The 27,806-nt window shown below is 42.0% G+C and overlaps 1 protein-coding gene across 2 annotated transcripts in view; it reads left to right on the forward strand.

The window, feature by feature from the left end:
- Positions 1–27,806, forward strand: part of RASL10B (RAS like family 10 member B) — a 239,410-nt gene that overhangs the window by 181,801 nt on the left and 29,803 nt on the right. The window contains exons 2-3 of one of the 2 annotated variants that reach the window (XM_082246700.1): positions 6,631–6,829; positions 17,628–17,974. In XM_082246700.1, coding sequence (XP_082102826.1) covers positions 17,759–17,974 — 216 coding nt within the window. In that variant the 5' untranslated portion in view covers positions 6,631–6,829; positions 17,628–17,758. The remainder of the gene's footprint in view (positions 1–6,630; positions 6,830–17,627; positions 17,975–27,806) is intronic. The other variant, XM_082246701.1, reaches the window with a different exon arrangement.

Here is a 27,806-nt window from a genome sequence, read left to right on the forward strand (position 1 = left end):
AGAAGGGAGAGGGGAAGGGTTTAACTTTTAAATTTGTTTTACTAGAGTTTAAAAGTCTTTTAAAAACACATACAGCAGATTAAAAGGATACAAATGTGTTCAGTAGGCTTGTATTATCTTCTAATACAGGGGTTGGCAAACTTTTACACATTAGCCCAGTGTCACTTTTACAGGCATTAGACAGTTGCTGTACCAGTGAACAATAGAGCGCTGTAGTCCCTTTTTTCGTTTAAGAGTACGTTTATTGAGCAAGGTCTGGTTCATCATTAATGTCATACAGAGGCTCTGAAAATATTGAGATAAAACCAATATACAAATGCATTAATGTCAAAATGAAAGGAATGGAATGTTTTTCCTGAAACAGAAATGCTACAGATTATACATAAAGAAAAAAAATAAGGGTGAAAAAGATCACACCGAAGTCTGATGTTCACATACAGTGGTGATCGAAAGTTTGGGCACCCCAGGTAAAAATTTATATTAATGTGCATAAAGAAGCCAAGGAAAGATGGAAAAATCTCCAAATGCATCAAATTACAGATTAGACATTCTTATAATATGTCAACAAAAGATAGATTTTATTTCCATCATTGACACTTTCAAAATTACAGAAAACAAAAAATGGTGTCTGCAAAAGTTTGGGCATCCTGCAGAATTTATTGCATGCACTGGCCCCTTTGCAGGGCTGAGACCTGCCACTGTCATGGATTGTTCTCTATCATCGTCTGGGAAGACCAGGTGATGTCAATCTCAAAGGTTTAAATGCCTAGCAGTTGTCTAGTAAACTGAAACTGAAAATAGTTGACGCTCACAAAGCTGGAGAAGGCTATAAGAAGATAGCAAAGCGTTTTTGGATGTCAATCTCCTCTGTTCGGAATGTAATTAAGAAATGGCAGTCATCAGGAACGGTGGAAGTTAAAGCAAGATCTGGAAGACCAAGAAAAATATCAGACAGAACAGCTCGCAGGATTGTGAGAAAAACAATTCAAAACCTACGTTTTGACTGCACGATCCCTCCAGAAAGATCTGGCAGACACTGGAGTTGTGGTACAAAAATCAGGGTTTGAACTTTGCAAATGAACATATAGACAAGCCTGATGCATTTTGGAAACAAGTTCTGTGGACCGATGAGGTTAAAATCAAACTTTTTGGCAGGAATGAGCAAAGGTACGTTTGGAGAAGAAGGGGCATAGAATTTAATGAAAAGAACCTCTGTCCAACTGTTAAGCATGGGGGTGGATCAATCATGCTTTGGGGTTGTATTGCAGCCAGTGGCACAGGGAACATCTCAAGAGTAGAAGGAAAAATGGATTCAATAAAATTTCAGCAAATTTTGGATGGTAACTTGATGCCATCTGTGAAAAAGCTGAAGTTAAAGAGAGGATAGCTTCTACAAATGGATAATGTTCCTAAACACACCTCGAAATCCACGGGGGATTACATCAAGAGGCGTAAAATGAAGGTTTTGCCATGGCCTTCACAATCTCCTGACCTCAACATAATTGAAAATCTATGGATAGACCTTAAAAGAGCAGTGCGTGACAGACAGCCCAGAAATCTCAAAGAACTGGAAGACTTTTGTAAGGAAGAATGGGCAAAGTTACCTCAAACCAGAATTGAAAGACTCTTGGCTGGCTACAAAAAGTGTTTACAAGCTGTGATACTTGCCAAAGGGTGTAGTACAAGATATTAACTTTGCAGAGTGCCCAAACTTGCAGACACCATTTTTTTGTTTTCTGTAATTTTGAAAGTGTAAATGATGGAAATAAAATCTAACTGTTGTTGACTTATAAGAATGTCTAATCTGTAATTTGATGCCTTTTGAAAATTTTTCCATCTTTCCTTGGCTTCTTTATGCACATTAATACAAATTTTTACCTGGGGTGCCCAAAATTTCGATCACCACTGTAAGTTAATACCACTGACCAATTCTCCCTACTTTTTTTCAAACCTAATAGTGCACCCACAGGACTCATTAGCTAAACTTTTAGGCCCCTTTCACACTTGTGCAACCTGGCCGCAATTTACCGCAATTTTTTTGCCCAAGATTTTTACGTTATTTTGACGCAACATTGATTGGACGTGAAGCAATGCCTGTTTAACTTGAGGTCTATGGACCTCAAGTTGCATCTAAATTGGACCAAAGTAGTGCAGGAACTACTTTGAAGTTTCTGCGACTTGAAGTCACACAGATATGAACGGTTCTCATTGGAAATCATGGGGTACGACCTGTCATGCGACTTTGCAGTCCCAAGTCACAGGACAAGTCGCACAAGTGTAAAAGGGACCTAAAGGGGCAAAAATGTTTCCAGTAATCCCTTCCAGATGTTGACGTATAAGGGCTCAGGGTCCAAATTAAGAACTACTGTTTTTCTGGCATAAAAGTGAAGTAAATGTAAAAATATAATTTTTGTAAGAACTTACCATAAAACTATTTTCTCTGAGTCCTCTGACAGACGCAGCCACTTCATAGTTTGCTCACAAATGGGACGCTGGAAGTAAATGGCCAAGGTCGACACCTGACCCTTAAGCATGCCCAAAGCCAAACGTTGCTCCATACCTTTCTGCAAGAAAGCTAAGACCCTTGCCACCGAAAAGAAATGAGGATGCAACCCTTGCCGTACACCAGGCAATATACGCCTTCCAGGTACGATGATAAATCTTCCTGGTGGTAGCCTTTGGAGCCCTCAACAAGGCATCATGGCATCAGGGAGACCTCTATCTCTCAACACCTGGCTTTCAACAGCCACGCCGTTAAAGCCAGATACCATAAAGCGGGATGGTAAATTGGTCCTTGAGAAAGTAGATCTTCCCGCAGAGGCAGCCGCCAGGGAGGCTCGACGACCATAATTACGAAGTCTGCGTACCAAAACCGGCAGCAAGAAACTGATTAGTAAGCTGGATGTGTCTGGGGGTAATGTCTAAGGGGACAGCCCCTAAGATTGTGTCTAGTGGAAAAAAATTCTAAATAGTTTCACTGCCTAGTCTACTCCTGTAGGTGGCACATTACCCATTTGTGAGCAAACTATGAAGTGGCTGCGTCTGTCAGAGGACGTAAGTGAAAAACTTTTTTTGGAACCACCTCGACCCAGATCACCAAAAAATTATCTAAAAGTTACCCTTCTGAACTAAAAACACTGGGGATGGAAACATTCTGGTTCTAGTGCTGGGTCTAGTTTTATCACAAGCCCATACCAAATGTAAAATATTTCCATCTACTTTTTGACATTTTTGAAAGGTTTTGCCCTTTTTAAATAGGAAGTAGTTGAAAAAGCTTATCTCTTGGAGATATATCAGTGGTAAAGTTGAGACAGAAAATCCATGCAAAGCATGTTCAGATATGTTAGGAATATCTCTATTCCATTCTTAAGATTGGTGAGCCTGGAGAATTTTCATACAGTCTATTGATAAAGTGGTATTAAATGGGTTGAAGTAAAATACTTTGTAATAAAAGGGATCAGAAAAGCGCCTCATGCAGTCTCAATCAGGCTTGAGCCGCATGTTCACGTTAGATGTATTTAGGACTCCTAACCCTTGTTTTAACATGAAGGATTGAAAGAACTGTTAGGAGTACCGTTTATGATATTTTAAGCCGGCTGAAGGCCATTAAGGCTCCATTCACACCTGAGAGTATCGTTTTCAGGCGTTTTTTCTGGCTTTTTCAGGCGTTTTTTTCTGGCTTTTATTTCAGGTGTTTTTTGCAGGTGTTTGGAGGCAGGTTATGACATCTAACAAAAACGCTTGCAATCCGCCACAAAAGAAGCTCATGTCGTTTTTTGAGCTTCAGGCGTTTTGCTTCAGGTGACAAAAGGCTTATATGTGAACAGGGGCCTTTGAAATGAATAGGATTTTGCTTTTTGGAAGTTTTGAGACTGTAGAGATGAGCATTTTACGAGCTGAAATACCCTCAGGTGTGAACAGGGCCTAAGAGCAGCCAGATTAGTGCTCCCTAGTCTAAAGCCTCCTACACACAATCAGATTATCGAACGATCTTTCGTCCGTTTTTTGTTGCATGCTAGTCTCCTATCGAAAGTGAAAAGGTTACTTTCGTACAAAAATTCTCGTACAACAGAATTCAACTTTAGAAGTGATGTCATGTGTTGAATTGTTTTTGTATGTGTTCTTTGGTTTCTGAGCAAGCCTAGTCTTGCTCTTATGATTTTTTCGGACCAAAAATGTACTAGTTAAATGAAAATCGGACGTTGTGTTGACGTACGATAAAATTTTTATAGCCTGCACATCCAGTTTTTGTCGTCCGAAAATTCGTAATCGGCTGTCGAAAGCACTGTACTAATAATCCAAAAATTGGCAGATCATTCGTCTGATGAAATTTTACTTACGATTTTCTTATAGTGTGTACGGGCCTTTAGTTTGTTTTGAATGTATGCACTCATAGTTGTATTGCTAATGGCAAGCTAAACTTATTAAAATATTATATAATAATTAAGAAGTGCAAAAATAAAGAGTTAGGGGTCTCTGATACTTGTCACTTTTTACTTTTTAACGCTTTCACGCATCACATCAGCTGCAAACCCTTCACCTTTAGACCTCAGATCAGTATTGAACCCTGTACCTTCAGAAACCCAGGGGCTTTAAATAAGGAAAAATGTATGCATGAGAGTACTCTTTCTACACACTGAATTCCCTAACCACTGGTGGGGCTAAGCTCTGCTTTCTAATGGTATTCGGGAACTGGGTGTGCTAAATATGTGCTCAAGTGCATATGCTTATGTTCAAAACCAAATTAGTCCAACACAAAAACCATTAAAAAAATTATAGTGCGATATTGTACCAATATATGATTCTACAGTATGTAACCACTTGTATAAATCTGTCATTGAATAATGAATAGTCTTTCCATGTGAACCTGCAGACTAAAGAATTTCTTCTGATGGATTCAATAAGTTTTCTTCACCAATACCATGCATATACACCCAGTGAGACCATAACCTAATGCACACTGACCAGATAAGAGTGACCCCCTCTAAAGTGGATCTTCACTCTCCCAATCAACATTGATTATTCAGTGCTGCTAGCATTAGTAAATAGATAGGAAAGTACAGTAAAACCTTGGATTGCGAGCATAATTCGTTCCAGAAACATGCTTGTAATCCAAAGCACTCTTATATCAAAGCAAATTTTCCCATAAGAAATAATGGAAACTCAGATAATTCGTTCCACAACCATTTATCCACAAGTCTTTCAGTTTATAGTCTATATACAAAGAAAACAAAAATGTCCATCCACAAATGGCAAAATCCAGCAGGAGCTACAGGGTATAAAAGAGAAGAGAGGCGCCTCTAAGTGTAGCAGTATGGGGACATTTAATGAAGGTTCAACTCACATGGTTGATGATTAAGAGGCACATCTAAGTATGCAGGCATCCGGGATAAAGCTGTCCACATAGACCATCTTCTGAACCACTGGCTCTCTCCGATGTCAGTCTGCAATTGTGATTGGGAAGACTACCCTGCAGTAGAGTGATCTGAAAGCAAGACTTTGAATCGCTCGTGGAGCGCAGCGTGGAAGGGTGTGATGAAGATGGCAGTGAGGAGGATGGTCTATGTGGACAGCTTTACCCCGGATGCCTGCATACTTAGATGTGCCTCTTAATCATCAACCATGTGAGCTGCTAAATATTGAACCTTCATTAAATGTAACAATATAGCTACACTTAGAGGCACCTCTCTTCTCTTTTATACCCAGTTGTGACATGACGCTACTTGTATATCAAGACATCGCTTGTATATCAAGTCAAAATTTATTTTAAAAATTTGCTTGTCTTGCAAAGCGCTCTCAAACCAAGTTACTCTCAAACCAAGGTTTTACTGTATATCCTATTTGCTTGTTTAAAACTTTTTTTTTTTTTTACATTTCTTCAGTTACTTCCTGGTTTCTTGCCTAGGCAAATTATGTCATATATCCCAGGAGTCTTCAGGAGGGGAGGGGAGGAGGAGGGGTTTTCTCCTAATCACACTCTCTTGTATGCATACTTGAGCAAAGGGCAGGAAGTAAATGCTACATGAATCATATGCCCTTACTCAAGATGGCCACAGCCAGAAATGCTAGGGGGTGATTTTCAAAGCGATTTCTCGGCAAAATAAAGCACAAAGACAATGATGGATGGGGGAGTTTGCTTTGAATAATAAAAACAAATTAAATAGCAATTTTAGTTTGTGGTGCTCAGATGCAGTGAAAATACAATTTAATTAAAAAGAAGGTCAATATGCATTTTATCGCCATTCCACCATATCTTCCTCTTATTCCAAAAACTGCCCAGGCACTTTATAAACTCTAATGTTGGGTGTGTGGATGTTGCTGGCTTATGTAAACCTTTTAGTTGAGTTTTTTACATTTTATAATGGGGTGCCCCAATTTTAAAGGGTGCCTAATGCATAATTTTAAAGGGTGCCTTGGCTGTAAAAAGGTTGAGAAACACTGGGTTATAGAGATATAATCAGCCCTGCAGTTAGAGAGTAAAGTATATCTTTGTCAACTTTAATCACAAATTGTGTCTGGTAGGTTATATTAGATGAAAATGATTCCACTGTTTAACCTATTTGAATTGTTTTCCTTCAGTCCATCTGCAATAAATATTGATTCCCATTTCACATTTCTGTTTTCATATAGAAATATTGAAGCTCCATGAGGTTCGTTCCTTTCCTTCATCTACATTACCACTGATGTTGCATATAAATATACATTTTGCTGCCTTGTGCCTCCATCTTGGCTGAAAGTGCGGAGCGACCCTGAACACTTTTGAACAGTCTTGAGTATACAACCTCTACTCTCTGTAAACAAGCTTATTTTGTGAAGATTCGTCTCAGAGGTATTTAAAGGGAATGTACATACTAAAAAAATAACATTTTGAAATCCCTCTTCCTTCCCCCATACCATGTCCCTCCTCCCCTTTCCATCTTACTCCTTGTTTCCTATGGAACCCGCTGGTTTAAGTTTGATAATTGGAGAGTATGACCACTGATGCACTCAGCCCCCGTTCACATCAGGCCGATTTGACATGTGATTTGACATGTCTAATCGTATGTCAAATCGGAGCCTATTGCCGGCAATGTCACCGTCCGAATCGGTGTGATGACGACTTTGCGGCGCAACACCGATTCCCAAAAGTAGTTTCTGCACTACTTTTGGCAACTTTGGGGGTGATTTCAATAGACATCAGTGCAGGAACCCGCACAGATGTCTGTCAAATTGCCCCTGAACTCGCACCGACATGCGGGTTTCAAGATTTCAAACCCGCCCTCAGTGTGAACCTAGGCTTAAAGCAGTACAGTATTAAACCTGAAAACCAGACATGTAATATATTGCAGCTTTTCAATCATTAAATGTGGTAGTTGCATCAGTTTTCTTTTCTTTGGCTTCTCTCTCCCTCTGCTTTCATCTGGTGATCTGGCCAGTAACACACCTTCAATATTAGTGAGACACAACTGTGGAGGAATGAGCATAGGAGGGGCGGCAGCATTGTCAGTTCGGCGGGGAAGGGGGCTAGTGTTAGATGTATTAGCAGACTTAGGACCACTAACAAATTAAAGCCAAACTCTAGCTCACACTTTATAATCAGTTATAGCAAACTGGGATAAAGGGTTTGCATGAATAAATAAAAGCTGATCATTTTAATCACCCCTGCCAGTGTTAAGTGGTTTGTCTCATCCATGTAAACTGATACATTCTGCTGCAAAGTTTGTATGGTGAAAAAAACAGACTTGCTGGCTGGATTACCAGATGAAAATAGAAGAAAGAAATTCAGTGGTAGAGTGAACACGGATCCAGAACTAGCAGTGGAGAGCAGTCAAGCCACTGTAGCATACCCAGATAGATTTGATCAGTCTAATTATAATACAAACAGTCCATCTGATCACGATTGTCTATGCAAACAGAAACCTGCAGTCAAGATCTGAATGTTTGCAGTGCCAGACCAATTACACGCCATCATATTTCTTGAACTATTCTAGAGGAATTCTGACTCTTTCTTTTTGTTTTTGCATGTTCATATGTTTATATGTGTCATTTACTAACCTATGATCATGTATGTACTTGCCTCAACATACAGTATTTTCAATGTTTGAATGTATACATTTCTAATGGAATAAAAAAACAAACACCCACATACACACAACACTAGGGCGACCTATGAGGCGACTTGTGTCGCCCCAGGTCGCTTGACATAACAAAAGCCATGTTAATCAATCAGTTCCGTCTTAATTGGCACTACTGAAGTCACTCCGACTTCAGAAAAGGGTCCTGTACTACTTTGAGGCGACTTGTGATCCGACTTGTCCCATACACTTCAATGGGAGTCGCCTCCTTATCTTAATTGAAGCGACTTGTGATCCGACTTTCCATAAAAATGGTATTGAACAAGAAAAAAAGAGCATTTTTCTTATCATTTTTATTAGAACATTAATACGGGTCTAAAAAGTGTACCTGTGAAGTTTCAGCTCTGTAGCATGTCCAGAACCCCCAAAAATTATCATTTTTCTTATAATTTTTTTTAGAACATTAATACGGCTTCTCTCCACCTGGCTTTTTTCATTGCAGGCATTTATCGGGCATTTTTTGCCCGATAAATGAAAAACCAGAAAAAAAAGCATTTTTCTTATAATTATTAATACAGCAGTGTGGGTTCAGTGGGTTCAGTGTGGGTTCTGGACATGCTACAGAGCTGAATCTTCACAGGTACACTTTAGACCCCCCAGACACTAAATCCAAAAAAAAGTCATGCCTGCCTCCAAAAATGCCCGATAAATGCCTGCAAGAAAAAAAGCCAGGTGGAGAGAAGCCGTATTAATGTTCTAATAGAAATTATAAGAAAAATGCTAATTTTTGGGGGGTTCTGGACATGCTACTGAGCTGAAACTTCACAGGTACATTTTTTGGACCCCCCAGACACTAAATCCAAAAAAAGTCATGCCTGCCTCCAAAAATGCCCGATAAATGCCTGCAATAAATAGGCAAGGTGTACAGAATCCGCCACACTGCTGTATTAATAATTATAAGAAAAATGCTAATTTTTTGGGGGTTCTGGACATGCTACAGAGATGAAAATTCACAAGGACACTTTTTAGACCCCACAGACACTAAATCTAAAAAAAGTCATGCCTGCCGCCAAAAATGCCCGATAAATGCCTGCAAGAAAAAACGCCGGGTGCAGAGAAGTTGTATTCATGTTCTAATAAAAATTATAAGAAAAATGCAATTTTTTTGGGGGTTCTGGACATGCTACAGAGCTGAAACTTCACAGGTACACTTTTTAGACCCCCCAGACACTAAAGACATGCCTGCCTCCAAAGACGCCCAAAAAATGCCCGATAAATGCCAGCAAAAGAAAAAAAAAGGAGAGGAAAATTAGGTCACAACACATCATATTCTGATTGGCCAAAGTCGTCTCGCGTAAGTCACGCTAGAAGTCGCCCCTTATGAGGCGACTTTAGTGGTCGCGGCAGTGTGAACCGGCTCTAAAACAACTTCTCTTAGGTAAATAAGTATTGTATATACAGTATATATATATATATATATATATACACACACACACACACACACACACACACACACACACACACACACACACACACACTAGTCTATAGCTAGATACTATAATTGAGAATTCTATCAAAAATGAAGAGCAGAGGGCTATGATGTGCAAATAGGAAGGGGGCTCTGCTAAGGAATTTACTTTTCCTGAAATAATAAAATATTCTAGATAAAGGAAAAACAAGGGCGTCAGGTCAGGAAAGTATTAAGTAAAAGCAAATTTTATTCAAAGGCACTTACATGAAAGAAAGTCAGCGTCGACATTCAGGTACTCAAAAAAGCGGGTCCCCAAACATAATGTACTAAAGGATAGTGTGGGTGACGTACATCCAGCTGCAGGGTGCCACTTTTCTAGTGCTTTTAAAAGGGTGGTTTGTTATGGTAATTGTATCCTGTGCAGGAGTAAGAATGTAATGGCCAGTGCTCAGGGGAGGGCTGGCAGCCTTAGGCCTGGCGGGCAAGTCCAGTCAAATGGCCCATTGAATCACCGAATCAGCTCACCATCCATGCCCACCTGGCTTTATAACGGATATTGAAGTTATGAAGCAAGACAAACATGATGCAATGTGGTAACATAACTTAATGTTAATAGCAACAAAGGAGGTTTAACAAAAATACATGACATCCATGTCAGGAGGGGCCTAGGAAGCTTGAAAAACAGTATTTCTGCTGCTCTCGAGTGGCCTAGGAAGCGCCTGTCAGGCAGAGATCATTTTGCCTGACAGGGAAGTGACTGTGTTAGTATTGTGCTGGCCGGGTGCAGGAGCGCACTCTGCACACTCATACTGCTCTGATGCAGCTCTGCAAATATAACATTGTGTAGCGGCGAACGGCAGCTGTGTACAGTGTCTGGCCCCTACATTAATCCAGCCCGGAGTGCAGCCTTTTTACCCGGCATCAGAGTAGCACAGGGGGCGATTGCCACCCTGCCCCCCTTCCCAGTCCTCCCCTGCCTGTGTTGGGTCCAGAACAGCCCTTTGGCAGTCAGCATTACCTCTGTAATTATTTAATAAACTCCTATGGTCACCCTAAGGTGTTTTCTTTAGGAACCAATGAATACAGGCGTGCTTCTGGGTACGATATAATTTATACTCTGAATTATGATTGGTTGCTGTATGAAACACTACCACTAGTAATCTGCATTCTTCTAAATGGGAAAAACCTAACTACTATATTGTAAGCATTCAGTTTTGAACAAGATGCTTGCATTGGCCTTCTATTTAGAGGATACCTTTGTTCCCAATACTGAAGTGTTGGATGGCAGGTGAATTCAGATAATTTCAGATAAATGTAGGCCCTTGGTAAAATAATTTCCCGTTTTATTAAAAAGTAAGATAACCTGCAAAGAAGTGGCTGAAAAAATTGGAGCAGATAAGTGCCCGGGTTGCAACACACAGAAAATAAAGATGAGAGATAGATTTCTGTTTCAATACAATGAACAGGGATGAAACAGGTCCTGCTTGCAGCAGTGGCAAGATGATAGCTATGAATCTGAAAGCAGAGGGATTTTGTTCTAGCTCAGCTCTACATTTTTGTTTCATTCCTCAGGCTGTCCCCAGAATAAGAATAAAACAAGAATTTGATAGGGAACAGCAAAAGTACAAACTGGAGAATTAGCCAGAAATACTGTATTTAGTATTAGTTACAGGTCTCTAAAATCACTAACAGTGTTGAAGAGTAACTTCACTTTTGTAAAAATAAAATTAATGATATAACATACAGTATGTCATTGCTAAAAGAGCTATGTTGTAACTTGTTGTTATTAAAAATTACCTTCCCATTCAATCTTCTGTACAATGTTGGTGCACAAAGAGCCCCCAGAAATGTAATTTCCTGCTTGTGTGATTGGCTCACTGATTTTCTCTGAAATCTGCACTAAGCTACTAGTCAAAGTTTAGGCACCCACTGCAACAGAAATGTCAGTTTTGGTGAGATACTTCCCAAGGGCTAAATGCTTCTAAATTAATGCAAACACTGCATTCTTTCCTGATTAGAATATTTTAAAAGAGCATGCACCAGCTTAACCAGTCCCTCCCATTCAGAATCGGTGTGCAAGGGGCACAGTGAAACAAACCGCTACTGTATTTCTTCAGAGCACCAAAGGTAGGAATTTTCTGCAACGTTTATTAAAATCCTTGCAATGTACATTGACCATAGAGGATTGTGTTTTTTTTCCTCAACAAAGGTGGTTACACAGTAGAACTATAGGCAAAACTTTTTTTAAATTTTGAATAGAGTAATGGAGGGTTATAATCCCTGGGAGATTTCTTTTCTCCATCTGTGTCCCATTGCAAATATTTCCCTTCACTTCCTGTCCCATAGCCAAACAGGAAGTGAGAGGAAATCCCTGCAAATTAAGGGAATCCCTTGGGGACCCCCAGGTCACCAGAACTAGTGCCCCCGTTGGAAGATTTCCCTTCTAATACTTTTCTGGGGATAACCCAAAATTGATGATTTTTCTTCTTTTACTTTCTATGATAATGGTAAACAGGACAAATAGAGAGGGTGAATCTCCCTAACGAGGACACAGACAGCAATAAAATCTTCTCAGATGGTGCAGATGATATGGTGGATAGGAAAAAACACAATTTTTTCCCCCTTCATGATGGGACTTTAGGAGCATACAAGAGTGTTCAATGTTTGCATTAAATTCAAAGTTCAATAGTTTAAAAGTGATATACAAAAATTTAAAAAAGTATGTAATTGTCAACAATACAGTACATTTGATAAAATGCTTCTATCTGATGTTTATAGAAAACATATTTTGCATTGTCAAATCCGACTTATTTTGGAGTGATTTGGCTTCTTCCTCAAGGATTTATTTGCAAATGGCGTAACTACGGTCTACAAGATGAAAAATCGTATTAGCACATTCATCAATCTATATAGCAGGATACAGCTCCCAAGGTGACAAATAGGGTCATATGCAGTACTTAGTGTCCTCAAAAGAACATAGCTCAACACCGGTCAAAAAAAGGTAAAAACAAGAAGAATCATGCAGGTACCATTTAAGCAATGATAGCTCATAATCCCCATAGATGGTAGCGGAGAGGATGGAAAAAGGGACCTCAGAAAACCAGGATAAGGGGGTCAAATGCGCACTGGGGCCTCTTTAGTCAAATGCGCACTGGGGCTAAGATTGATAGTAGAAAGTACCCCACTAAACTTTTGTTGGACGTGACGGATAGGTGGAAGAAGGGTAGCAGTCTCGGGAAGCCAGGGGACCCCAGATAGATTTAAACTCAAACCCCTATAGTTTCTTATTCAATATTGTAATAATTGACGTAGGGAGGGTAGAAGATGGTGTAGGCGGTAATCTCTGTGATATTATAATTGTAGACTCCAATTCATATGCAGCCAGTTATTCCTGCTCTCCAAGCCTGCATCCTGGCATCACAAGTAGGGAAATGGTCTCTTCCCATTGGTGTTGTCTCATTGCCTCTATATAGTGTGCTCAGGGTCTCCCCTAAAGTGGGTGGGAGTCCCACATGTTAGCGTCCTAGAGTCCTCATCACCATATTGATGCCCCCCTGAGCGATCAGAGCATAGCGCCGTCCCGTCCCTGTGACATGCATGATGACGCGGGTAGGGCTCGCCATGCACCAGAAGCCCACCGGCCCATGCTCCCGGATGGTATCTAATATGGACCGCCCACCAGGGGTGTATTTAGGTTTTGTGCTGCCCTAGGCCGGACTAATCTCGTGCACCCCCTAATTTAACTACGACCCACCCCTTCCTGTCAAGGCCACACCAGTTCCTGTTTTTTTTTTCAGAATTGTCGCTCTTTTTTTTGCTTATAGTGCAATAAATACAAATCGCACAGGTGATCAAATGCCACCAAAAGAAAGCTCTGTTGGTAGGAAAAAAAAGGAAAAGGGACATCAAATTTATTTGGGTACAGTGTTGCAGGACCATGCAATTGTCTGTTAAAGTAACGCAGTGCAGAATCGCAAAAAATAGGGCCTGGTCATTAAGGGGGAAAACCTTCCGGTCCAGAACTGGTTAGAGCTTGGAACAGGTTGTAGTACATGAACTTTCACTGACTGTGAACTGTTTAATGAGTTTGCATTAATTTCAGCATGTATGGAGCACTTTGCACATGCTGAAACCAATGCAAACTCATTTAACAGTTCACATGCAGTGAAAGTTGATGTACTGCAAAGTGCTCCATGCATGCTGAAATCAATTCAAAGACATTAAACAGTCCATATTCGTAGAAATGAAAGACAATATATCAGCGCTTAATTAAAACCTATCAATAGCAGCTCTACACTCAGGTCCAATGAACAAAACCAGCAAAGCAAACATAAAACAAATAGTGCAGAGCTTAAATAATCTTTAACATGAAAATATAGCAAAGTCCATGCAAGCAGCCCACATGTGAGGAAAAAAAGTGGTGAAATCCTGATAGGTAACACAGGTGATCTTCAGTGTGCAAACGCCCACAACCATGCAAATTGGCCTCTCACCTTAACCATATAAAATCAGGCAACAAATCTCCACTCTTTGCAGGAAAACTCAGGGCACTGCTAATCATGGAATAATGCAAAAGAATCCAGGGCAAAGGTCAGGAGGTCAAATTCCCTCATCTCAGCCACTGCAGAGGACACATCGGTAATGGTGTTTCGGGCAGTCTTACAGAACGGTACATGTGATTGAAGTAATAGTAGCAAATCGTGATTCCTACCTGCGTCCTGCTGTCCTGGCCTTGGCCCTGGCTGGGGGTTCCCTTGTCCTCCTCCTCAAAATAGACAGACCCTGGCCGCCCCGGGGAGAAGCTAGTTTGTAAGAAGGAATGAGGATGCCGTGCGGAGGAGGGCAGGCGGAGCTTTAGGCTCCGCCCCCACCCATTGAATGCAGTGCAGACGGCCTGGCCAGTCACACTCCATGGGGGCGGGGGGCGCCAGTGACCAGTCCCTCCCTCCCCGGCAACAGAAAAGTACGTACGCCCTGAATAAAAGAATGCCGATAAGTTCCACAAGCCGCCGGGGAATGTACGTGTGTGGGAGGCGGGAGGCAGACTCAGGCGGGACTAAGAGGATAGATCAGGGTTTTTTCTTTCATGCGGGGGGGGGGGGGGGCGACTTTTCTGCCTTCCTAGGCCTGGGCCTTGTCGGCCTAGGCCAAAATACAGCAGTGCCGCCCGCCCATCTCAGAAGGGCCAGCAAAAAGAAGGGCTGAATGGCCATCTATCCCCCAGGGAAACGGGATGAACCCCCTATAACCCAGGACCTAGGGCCAACGGCCCACGCATGCCGGGAGCACATAAACCAAGGCCCCCCGAACCACGGACCCAAAAGAAAGCCCAAAATGAAAATAACATATATGAAAATGACTGGCACTGAAATGTGGTCAATTAAAAAGATAGGGGGGAAAAAAAGGGGGGCAAAACCGATAGAGCCATGGGATGAGGTACCCCCATATAACCGCATATGAACCAGATGTAAACATAAATGAAGAAAAACAGGTGGAGGAGAAGGGGGACATGGGGACCGAACATAAAATAGAGAATCCCTAAAACTGTTAGGCAGGACTAAAGGATGAACTCTGGGGAGAGTGGCCATAATATGGTGGGAATGTATAATGCCTTGCACAGTTTGGGTCCAATACAGTATACAGACTTCCAAAGTGTCACTAGAGCTCTGTAAACTTTGTATACAAAGTGTACCTGTTCCAAAATGCGCAGGTTGGGTATGGTGGCAGGCAGTATGTACTGTAGAGGAGAGTTGAGCATATGACAGACATAGACAGACATATCTACATATGGCAAACAGACAGACATATGGCAAACATGTTCTTGGGCTCTCCCAAATCCACTTATCAACTATTTGCAGGCAATGTGGGCTCAAGGGGCAGCTACTTTGGACTGCCCATTTTGCCCATTCTTAAAAACAGCCCTGACAGTGGGCAGTATAAGTAGCAGAGAAGTGCAGAATGTATGATGGTTGGTAATTTGTGTAGAAGAGGAGCTCAGAGCATATGTCGGCAGACACAATGTGATAAAGAGCAGTGCAGGGAGTATCACTGGAGGCAGTAGGTGCAGAAAAGTAGTTTGTAGGGTATGACGGTGGGCAGCACATGCTGGAGAGGAGTGGGATGTGTATTACAGTGGGCAGTATGTGAAGGAGAGACATGCTAAGGGTATGACAGCAAGTAATGTGTGCAGGAGAGGAGTGGGAAGCATATGATGGCCAGGAGTATGTGCAAGAGAAGAATTCAGAGGGTAGGATGGTAAGGAGTATGTGCAGGAGAGGGGTGCAGAGGGTAGGATGGTGGGCAGTATGTGCATGACAACTGATAGTATGTGCAGGACAGAAATGTGGAGTTTATGGCATCAGGCAGTGTGTGATGAAGAGGTATGCAGTGGGCATAATATATTCAGGAAAGGAGTACAAAGTGTTTAATGGCAGGCAGTACATACAGGAGAGGAGTGCAGAGCATTTATTGGTGAACAGTATATGCAGGAAAGGAGTATTAAATATATCATAGATGGCAGAATGTCCAGGAGAGGAGTGTAGTTGGTATGACAGACAAACATGACAGCCAACATTATGTACTGGAGAGGAGTGATTAATATAGAAGGCTGGGCAGAACGTACCGAACAGAATTCTAGATGGTTAGCAGTATGCACACAGGAGGAGCTTGAAAGTGGTCACTCTATGCAGGAGGGTGGAGGCACACTGTAAAGCGGGTGAGGTGATGAGGGGGGATGGGTGATAAATTAGTGTTAGGATAGAGATGGGGCTACCAGAGAGGGATATGTGTCAGTGTAGGGGGAAATAGATAGGGAGGGATGTCTAACTACAGGGGAGTAGTGATGGGGCTGGGGATAAGAAATATTTGATAGCAGGAGGAACAAAATAACTGAGGGTGGGGTGTGAGTTTTAAGGTGTAGACGGGATTATCAATGGAGGCAAGGTGGCTGTGTAATGATGTGCTGTTAGCTGGGTGATGAGGCCGCCAGGGTGGGTTTTCGGTTGGGGGGGTTGAAGCAGAATGTGTGTGTGTGTGTGTGGTTCTGATTTACTTTGAGCAGTGGCTGAAGGGATGCAACGTGAGAAGGAGTGGGGCATGCTGTAAAGGGAAGTGTCTTGACTATGGAGCGATGTGCTGTGTATTTCTAGGTGAAGGGAGCTTGAACTCTGAACAGGAATGAGTGTACTTTGAATTTTGGGTGAGTGCAACATGTGAGAGTACGGGAGTGAGCACGGATGGGGACACAGTGGGTGTATGATGTGGGGGGTTATAATGCGTATATGCTGTTAGCACTCTGAGCAGCGGAGGAATAGCTGTTAAGAAATGTGCCTAATGTGGCAGGGGGAGAGAGATGTGCTGAAGATTTGCTGTGGGAAAGGTGGGGGTTGTTAACTGTTCTTGGCTCCCCTGAACATTCATCCTCCCTTTTCAGCTGCTGATACATAGCAAACCCAACTTCCATCAGTTCCCATCCTAGCTCTACGTCTCTCTGACTCACTTCTGCACAAGTCCTGGGCTCTAAAGAAGAAGAGCAGCTGTGGCAGGGGGGTGGTAAGGTTTGTGAGGGGGGGGGGGGCAAGGTTGGTGGGAGACACTGTGGGGAGAGGTGTGATGAAGTGCATAGGGCAGCACTGTGCTGCTGAAGTAGGTGATGAGAGTCCATTTCCTCAGAGCCCGAGATCTCAACTGCTGTCTGTGGGAGAGAAATGAGGGGATCCATGGCATGCACTGCAGTTGAAGGTCCTGGTTCCTTGTAGCTAAGTAAAAAGGTCATTGGTGTCGGTGGTTACTTATCGGAGTAGCAGAAGCTGTTCATTCTTCAAGGAACCCCTGGCAACCTCTGGAGGAACCTTAGGGTCCTGGTTGAGAAAGGCTGGTCTATACTCTTATCTATCTAACCCTTCCCTACTAAAGCTAAAAAAAAACAAAAAGGTTTTGACTGTACATACATTTACATTTTTTCTTGTTGCTACCCCTGTTCAAAGACAGGAGTGGGAAATGTCTGCTGTATTATTTGCTATTTCACTAGTTATTAATGCCTGAAACATGCAATATTTAATGCAGTGTGTTTACAGTGATGTATTTTCTTATCACTTATATAGTCTCCTGCTCTGCAGGGAGATGCTTCCTGAAAGTGGCTGAGCCTGCAGCCTCCGGAATATGCCGCAGTGTGACCACCTTTCCAACACCACGGACCGTGTGAGGGAATCATCCACCACCGGCCCTGGGAGGCATGGTGACGACCTTCAAGATTGCGGTACTTGGGGCCCAAGGAGTGGGAAAAAGTGCCATTGTTCGTCAGTTCATGTACAACGAGTTCAGCGAGACCTCCGTTCCAACCAAGACTCGACGTGTCTTCCTACCAGCTGTTGTCATGAATGGCCATGTCCACGAACTTCAGATCATGGACTTTCCTCCCATATCTTCCTACCCTGTCAACACCCTACAAGTGAGTTTGGAATATGTAGGCTGAAAATGCTGGAGCATAACTTAGAAACTCTTAGTTCAGGAGATATATATTTTTCATAACACAAAGAACGACAGAGAAACAAAATTTCACAAAGGAACAAAGCTGTAAATCTGGCTTGCATCTAATCCTGGAATTTGTACAATTTGACAGAATTGTATTTCTACTTTTGCAGCCAAATTTGAGAAAATCCCACTATATGTTTATGTGTTTCCATTCATACAGCATAACTAAAAAAATCTCTTATCTTTCTAAGGTTTTTGTTCAAAACTAGTCTCAGGCAGACTGCAAACATTTCTGAACTATTTAAAATGAGAGGAAACTTAGTTTTTTTCCCACTGACAAAGGACAGGAATAGGTTTCCCCTCATTAACATACAATTCAGTAGCCTTAAGCCGCGTACACATGAGCCGAATTCAATAAAAACTGGCCGACATTCGGGCTGTGTGTTTGCCAGCCGGTCAAACAGAAGCCAGCTGTTTGGCCGGCTTCTGTCGGACGAGCATGCTGTAAAACCAGCATCCGACTGGCTCCCGATCATAGCTCTCAGCCAAAGGACAGCCTTCCTGTTAGAACACAACAGTTCAGCGGGGGAGATTGCTTTACTAAGTTGGATCGCTAGTACAGCGGCTCGGACAGGACCTGACAATTTTTTTTTGTTCAACCCGCTGGCTTGCATGGAAAAAAATGAATAGTGTCTACCAGGCTTTAGTCCCAGTTCATATATATGCGATGCGGGAACCAGCGCAATTCCAGTGCGGGTTCCCGCATCGCATGTTACCTGCCGGCAGTTCACACTGACATCTGCAAGCTGCTGCGGGTGTCAATGCAAAATTAATGACACCCCCAGATCTGTTCGCAATGTGAACTGCCAAATGGTGCAGGAATCGGATTGCATGGATGTGAACACCCATACTGTCCGATTCCAGTGCAGACCAAAAAAAGGGTCCTGCACCATTTTGGTGCGAATGCGATGCAAATTCAGCCATACAATCTGTATGGCTGAATTTGCATTGCGCAGACATCACATGTGATCTGCACAGCAGTGCAGTGCGAATCACATGTGATGTCTAACATCGCACCAGTGTGAACCCAGCCTTAAAGTGGTTCTGAAGGCAGGTTTTTTTTTTTATCTTAATGCATTCTTTGTGTGTGCAGCAGCCCCCCTAATACTTACCTGAGCCCCATCTAGATCCAGCGATTGTTGCATGAGAGCCTCGGATGCCCGGGACTCTCCCTCCTCATTGGCTGAGAAACCAGAGGGCACCATTGGCTCTCGATACTGTAATTCAAAGTCAGTAATCCAATGAGGAGAGAGGGGGCGGGGCCAAGCCCGGCCCATGTCTGAATGGACACACAGCAGCGGCTTGGATGCCCTTGTAGCAAGCTGCTTGCTGTGGGGGCACTTGACAGGTGGGAGGGGCCAGGAGTGCCGTCAAAACCACTGCACAGAGCAAGTAAGTATCAGATGTTTGTTTTGTTTTTTTTTTTTGTTTATTTAAATAACAAGACTTTAATATCACTTTAAGAGCCGGTTCACATTTGTGCGGCTGCGGCGTTCGCATGTAATGTCGGAGCGCACTGCTCCTTCATTACATGCGATCAGCTGTGCGGTGCGAGTTTAGCCATACACTTTGTATGGCTAAATTCGCACCGCATCCGCAGCAAACACGCACAGGACCCTTTTTTGCAGCCGCATCAGGATCGGATCGCACAGCGGTTCACACTTGTGCGATCCGATCCTGTGCGAACTACAAGATCGCACTGCGATATGCGATCAAACTGGGGGTGTCGTTAAGATTACATTGACACCCCCAGCGTATCGCATATGGCAGTGTGAACTGCCGGGGGTGCGTTTGCGATGCGGGAACAGGCTGCGAATTCGCAGCCTTCCCGCATCGCATAAGTGTGAACCGGGGCTCACTATTAACTCTAACCCTTATCAGATGGAGGGATATTTACTAAAACTGGTACACACAGAGTCTGGTGCAGCTGTGCATAGTAACCAATCCGCTTTTAAGTTCAGCTTGTCCAACTGTCAGCACAGTAGAGACAGAGATGGTTATGTTAAATTTTAACTCCCCAGTCCTCTCTGCATAGCAAAGGAAAACTTCAGTTTTGGAATTTTCAGAAAGGAGAAATTTAAGCAGCAGCAAATTGTTCTTTAGAGTTATGCTATGTGAGAGAATGTAACAAATATAATGCAGATGTTATCCCAATTTGGCTGCAAAATTGGAAATGCACGTTTCATGCTGACTATATCATTCTACATACCTTTTTGCTAGTATTACTTGTCTGTGTTCCTGCTGTATGTCTAAAGGTCCCATGCTGAGCATTGCCTTTTGCAATCCTTCCTGATACATGCTTGTGACCTATGAATTAGAATGTCCCTTAGAGGTTTCTTTAGATAAACCTTTTAAAGAGTGGAATAGAAAGGCAAATTTTTGTATTGCAAACAGAAGGCAGTGAGAGTTGTCCACCATTTCAACTGCAAACCAAGGTTATTCCTTTTGATCTTTAAAATACACAATTCATTACAACAACAAATATAATTGCATTGGTCAAAATACATTTTCCTAAAAAATATTTTTTTTACTTGGGCTTGCATGACACACACAGTGTAGGCAGGTTGCAGACTTGCAGTCTATTTTCTCCACTGCTCGGCATTGCAGAGGACGAGGAAGTCAAGAGGAACTTAGTTCCTCTGTGGTTTCCTGGGTCACAGAAGCCAGCACCCATGTGACTTTGGTGGCCTTCTTGGGTCAGGCAGAGTCTACTTAAGACCCTGGCTTCTGAGTTTGGCATGCATTTTGCATGTGGCAAGGGCATGGACAGGTCTCCAGTCTGTCAGGGACAGTGCTTAGTGTAAGGGAAAGGTTCCAGAGGAGTAATGAAAGTGCAGGGACATGCCATCCTACCTGGAAGCCTCCCTGGATGGGTAAGGACATGCCAGGCTACATTCCACTCCTCTAGACAGATGCTTTTGGCACACCTGAGACCATCTGCTACTTATACAACGCTGTGAGTGCTCCCGGTAGGGTTGCCTACCCCTCGGGCTTGTTATGTATTGCCAAACCCCAATTACAATATACTCCTGTTACTCTGCACTTGGACTCTAAGAGTTTTCTGCTGCTGCACCAAACTGCACCTACCCACAAGCGGAGAAGTAACTTTCCCATTTGTGTGTGCTTTAGAACAAGTTGCAGTTTCGACATTTTTGGGGTCATACACTTTAACCCTTCAGTGAAAATTAAGCTGTACATGTAGATAAATACCTTGTTTGTAGACACAAAAAATGTCCATCAGTCACAGGGAACGTTTCTTATCTGTGTTATTAGCTCCTACATGGCTCAGTTGTTGCAGATTGTGTTTAAAATGTTCACAGCATTGGCATTATAAGGCTCTGCATGGCCATACAAGCAGGTAGAGAGTATTGGAGGCTATCAGGGAGAAACGTACTGGGATAGAACTTTTAAATGAACTGATCTTGATCTTGGGAGTTAAACCTACAGTCAGGTCCATAAGTATTGGGACATCAACACAATTCTAATCTTTGTGCTCTATACACCACCACAATGGATTTGAAATGAAACAAACACAATGTGCTTTAACTGCAGACTTTAACCTTTAATTTGAGAGTATTTACATCTAAATCAGGTGAACGGTGTAGGAATTACAAGTTTGTCTATGTGCCTCCCACTTTTTAAGGGACCAAAAGTAATGGGACAATTGGCTGCTCAGCTGTTACATGGCCAGGTGTGTGTTATTCCCTCATTATCCCATTTACAAGGAGCAGATAAAAGGTCAAGAGTTAATTTCAAGTGTGCTATTTGCATTTGGAATCTGTTGCTGTCAACTCTCAATATGAGATCCAAAGAGCTGTCACTATCAGTGAAGCAAGCCATCATTAGGCTGAAAAAACAAAACAAACCCATCAGAGAGATAGCAAAACATTAGGTGTGGCCAAATTAAATGTTTGGAACATCCTTAAATAGAAAGAACGCACTGGTGAGCTCAGCAACACCAAAAGGCCACGGAAAACAACTGTGGTGGATGACCGAAGAATTCTTTCCCTGGTAAAGAAAACACCCTTCACAACAGTTGGCCAGATCAAGAACACTCTCCAGGAGGTAGGTGTATGTGTGCCAAAGTCAACAATCAAGAGAAGACTTCACCAGAGTGAATACAGAGGGTTCACCACAAGATGTAAACCATTGGTGAGCCTCAAAAACAGGAAGGCCAGATTAGAGTTTGCCAAACAACATCTAAAAAAGCCTTCACAGTTCTGGAACAACATACTATGGACAGATGAGACCAAGATCAACTTGTACCAGAGTGATGGGAAGAGAAGAGTATGGACAAGGAAAAGAACTGCACATGATCCAAAGCATACCACCTCATCAGTGAAGCATTGTGGTGGTAGTGTCATGGTGTGGGCATGTATGGCTGCCAATGGAACTGGTTCTTTTGTATTTATTGATGATGTGACTGCTGACAAAAGCAGCAGGATGAATTCTGAAGTGTTTCAGGCAATATTATCTGCTCATATTCAGCCAAATGCTTCAGAAATCATTGGACAGCGCTTGCAGATGGACAATGACCCGAAGCATACTGCGAAAGCAACTGAAGAGTTTTTTAAGGGAAAGAAGTGACCTGAATCCGATTGAGCATGCATTTCACTTGCTGAAGACAAAACTGAAGGGAAAATGCCCCAAGAACAAGCAGGAACTGAAGACAGTTGCAGTAGAGGCCTGGCAGAGCACCACCAGGGATGAAACCCAGCGTCTGGTGATGACTATGCCTTCCAGACTTCAGGCTGTAATTGTGTATAAAATTAAATAGGTGCGCAGGATCAGTAATGTGAATAGCTGCAACCTTCGAACCAAATGGTGATAAAATTGTGTAGAAAAGAAATCAGGTGCGCTAAAATTCACTGGTGTCACAAATCAGGAAAAGGTGTGACACTATAATGAGTGTCCCCCATATACCTGTGATGTGTTTCCAAAATTGATGTGCACTTGAACGGGTGTACAGTAAATACTATGCACCCTGGTGCATATACTTGGGTGTGTTATGGTGAATAGGTGATGATAAATGGATAATGTGATACCAACATAAACCAACAAAGTGCACAAGTAATTCAAAGAAAAAGTGTCCAATATTTCAATGGTTGCCACCTCAGTGTATAGTCCATATACATATAAAAGTGCATAAAGTCCCAATCGTCCCCTCACAGGCTAAAGTAAAATCCACTCTGTGGGTTCCTCTAGATCCGTGGGGTGCAGATGGGTTCCACCACCTTTGTGGGGATTAGCCCCTTACCATAGAGAGAAGAGGTTAAGGACGGATAATCAGCCCAGTAGTGTCTTGGGAATTCAGGGAGGTCACCGTGAAATAATCAGATAGTAAGTGTGGCCTCTTACCGGATCGCTCAAACCAAAAGGCGACTGTCTCACTGATCTTTCGGTGTCTCAACCCAATCCCGGTACACTCTTGTTCTGGGTGTTACTCTCCGCACAGGTGAGGGCTTCCACGTGTATCTCACAGAAACAGAATCAGACCATAGCGCAGTACCTTTGACAATTTATTAAAACAAAAGTATCCAGTGCACTTACAGTTAGATGTTAACTAATGGACACAGGAAACCGATACCGATATTGGAGAGGCCGTGGCCGCCTGCAGTGCGGTCCTCGGCAACTTGCAATGACGATGCGGCGCTCCTCTGTGACGCGTTTCCACTAAACAGTCGTCCACGGAAATAGGAGGTTGTCAGGCTGTAATTGACTGCAAAGGATTTGCAACTAAGTATTGAAAAGTGAAAGTTTGATTTATGATTGGTAATCTGTCCCATTACTTTTGGTCCCTTAAAAAGCTGGAGGCACATATACAAACTGTTGTAATTCCTACACCGTTCACCTGATTTGGATGTACAGTAAATACCCTCAAATTAAATCTTCTAAATGATCTTGTTTGTTTTATTTCAAATCCATTGTGGTGGTGTATAGAGCCAAAAATATTAGAATTGTGTTGATGACCTGACTGTATGTCCCCAATTTTTACCTAAACTTCTTTGGGTTATTTATCCTGTAACTAGTATTGTTTGAGACTGGCAAGATGTAATATAGTATCTGTCTTTATTTAAAGTCCAATTGAAGCCTTAATGTGTTTTTTACTTGTTTCTAAAGTGTATGTGCTTTGTTCTCACACTGAACGCAACAGTCCAGGTCTCCAAAGGTCAGACACACCCCCTGCACAGTGCTCCAATAAACTATACTTCTTAGGGAGCATAAGCATAATGAGCTAAAAAATGAAAGGCTCAATTTAGGCTTCAACTTCCAGGTCTGCTACACTGAGATATTTGAACTGATTTACAAAAGAAGTTGAGAATATTCATTGAAAAAATTGTGTGAATATTCACTTCATTTATCCAATTATGTGAAAAACATCTGCAAATGAGGTATGAATAGAAAATTGCTTTTCACGTAGAATAACTAAAGTTAATCAGCCTCAACATATGTAGGCAGTATGCAATGTGTTCTGTAAGTGGCCTGTGTGGTTTAAATATAGTAAAGTGTTTTTTTATGGAATACTTATATTTATGACCTGCAGTTACAGCAGAAATAAACCCACCAATTTGTCTGTTTCCCCAACAGTTATTATTCAAGGCTAGCCTTGAAAGGCAATTGTTAAAGTTCATTTTGTCAGCTATCATATGACTAGTGTCATATCTGATCATGTGTGCAGCACCATGACAACTACAGATCAAAGAGAAGCTAAGATGGCATCTTTCTTGGCAGGAAAGGATTAGTTCAACTTTAAGAATCATTTACAGGTTACTCAGATCAGTGTGCAGCAATAACCACCAAAGAAGCCACTGGAAAATAACCAGGTCTCTCCTACCTGTTCAGAGGCTGTCAGCTCTGGCACCATCTCCAAAAGCACACAAAATCCAGGTTTAGGAATTGGCAGGAAGTAGGGATGAGAGGGCAGGATACTCCAAAACACAGGCAGGCAGGAGAGGACAGATTCTCACGCAAAGTGATTTAGTAGAAGCCTTAAGTATTGCTGGAGGTAGAGTGGACAGCCAGCTAGTCTTGGACTCTGTAAGAATAATCAATAGCAATCTCTGGCATCCAACTCTCAAAGCACAAGCATACCTGGAGCTCTAGGCAAAAGGTCCTGCTTACAATGTAAAGAGACCGCTGCAAACCAGCTTCTATGCAACACTGTTCAGAGAAAGGGGTCCTTCTTCAGCCCAGCTTCCTAAGGTAGTGTCCACCAGCATATTCCTTTAAGCCAGGGTTCCTCCAGACCCTTGGCCAAGGTCTAACTGTAATAGCTCTTCAGGGAACGCAGGCTGCCTCCCAGGGGGAGGGACCCCAAGAGAGAGAGACCTGATATAACACACTAAATATTATTACTCGTAGTATTGATATTACATTTTATCATAAAATACTTAAAAACAATGTCATATATTTATGTTGTCTGGCTTTTCATGCAGGTGGTAGAAATCATCTTGTGTAAAAAGCAGGAATATATTCAATTAAAATATAAAATTATACAACTATATCCCCTGATATTTTATGTTCAACTACCACTTTATGTGTTGTCACAGTGTGGTTTATTCTCAGTAGTATAGTATGGTGATTGCATCTAAACAGTCCTTGTTTTTGCTATAAAACCAATTCAAATTATTTCCTAGCAAGAAAGATTTATTCATTTCTAATATATTTTCTAGCTGGTTGAATGAGACGTCCCTCCAGTCTGTCATCTCTGTTACTATATGCAATTACTTATTCCTGCTTCTTTGTCATTTGCCAAACCGCCTGTTTCATCAATGGTTTGATTACCTCTTCCTTTGTACCTTTACTCAGACAGCATTCTAGTACTTCAAGGCTTCATATTCAATGTTTATCATACATATTAATGAAGATATTCTGGGGAAAACATTGCAGATGTGTAAACATTCCAAAAGATTGTAGTTTGAGGACATTTGTTGAAGTTGTCTGTGAGCTGAAATACCAGTGCATTTTCTTTAGTTAAGCAACATTTATAGTGTGTCATCTGGAGTATACCTAGACATATGTATTATTAAAATGTCTAGGGTATGTCAGCGCAAAAAACAAAATACAGTATCTCTGCAATATATGCATATTTCCCCAATGTGTTATCCATTTAGAGACCCTGCAATTAAGAAAAAAATACCTGTTTATTATCCAGAAATACACTCGGCTCACAATTTCCTTTTGTAAACTGGCACATACAGCATTTCTGTGGACTAAATACTGTTAATCTTACCCAGTTTTATTTTTTAAACTACTGATTCTCTATAGTTACCAAAGCTGGTCATAAGCTTATAGATTTATTTTTTTTTTGTTCAGTCTGCGTGCTGTTTAAAAGAAATCTAGCAGATTCCTACATTCACACTTAACAGCATTGATAAACGCATCTACTCTGCTGGCTATTGTATTCTGTCAGCCATCGCTGTCATAATACCAGAACAGTATCTGCATCTTTGTGGATTCAGGCACTGTTCATCCAACAATTTTCCACCTGGCACCTTTCCCAAAACCTTATAATTTAGTTGTCTTTTGCCAAGCTGGGTGGTGCCGACAGCACCCACAGCTTGAATTTTGGTTATTCAGTTATAACTCATATGAAATTAGGGCCATGTATGGCAGCTTTTAGGGTCCATGTACACTGCAACTTGTAAACGGCCGTTTAGGAGCAGTTGGGCATTTTTTTCAGAAGCCCCTGAACCCACCTCCATGTTATCTTATTACAGTCATTTGCAGGCAGTTGAGTTCAGTGACGTTTTTTGAAAAGCAATTATTTGCGTTCGAACGTGTGTTTCCCAACGTTTGAAACGCAAAAACGCGGCCGAACTCGATGACCCACGTTTAGCGCTCGCGTTTTTCCATTTTAAAGGGGAATGATTTTTTGACCTCTAGAAACGGTTCTAAACACAAACGCCCGCTAAACGCGGGTGCAAACGCGACACAACGGACGTTTTAAACGTCCTTCTTTAAATTCCAGAATTCAAGGGACTTGAGTGGCTGGTGTTGGCACTTCATTTATGCCAATACCACAGTTGATATTGTGTCAGGATTACTGAAGCGCATTATTTATATTATTACATTGTAATATATAATTAAACAGTTTAACTCACCATAATGCAGAATCAGTGGGAGCCCTGAGCTTATCACTGTAGCATGCCACCAGATGCAGCGTGTCACTTGCCACCGTAGCCTGCCACCAGACGCAGCATGTCACTTGCCTTTGTAGCTTGTCACCAGATGCAGCATATATATACACACACACACACACACACACACACATATATATATATATATATATATATATATATATATATATATATATATATATATATATATATATATACAGTAAAACCTTGGTTTGAGAGTAACTTGGTTTGAAAGCACTTTGCAAGACAAGCAAATTTTTTAAACAAATTTTGACTTGATATACAAGCGATGTCTTCATATACAAGTAGCGTCATGTATAAAAAAGAGAGGAGTCTCTAAAGTGTAGCAATATGGTTACATTTAATGAAGGTTCAATATTAAGCAACTCACATGTTTGATGATTAAAACAGGCACATCAAGTATGCAGGCATCTGGGGTACAGCTGTCCACATACCCATCCTCTGCACAGCCATCTTCATCATCCCTTCCCCGCTGCACTCCACGATTGATTCAAAGCCTCACTTTCAGATCACTCTACTGCAGGCTATTCTTCCCGGTCAGGATTGCAGACTGACAGTGGTGAGAGCCGGTGGTTCAGAAGATGGTCT

This window comes from Pelophylax lessonae, assembly GCF_965119305.1.
Source record: "Pelophylax lessonae genome assembly, chromosome: 2".
NCBI lineage: Eukaryota > Metazoa > Chordata > Amphibia > Anura > Ranidae > Pelophylax > Pelophylax lessonae.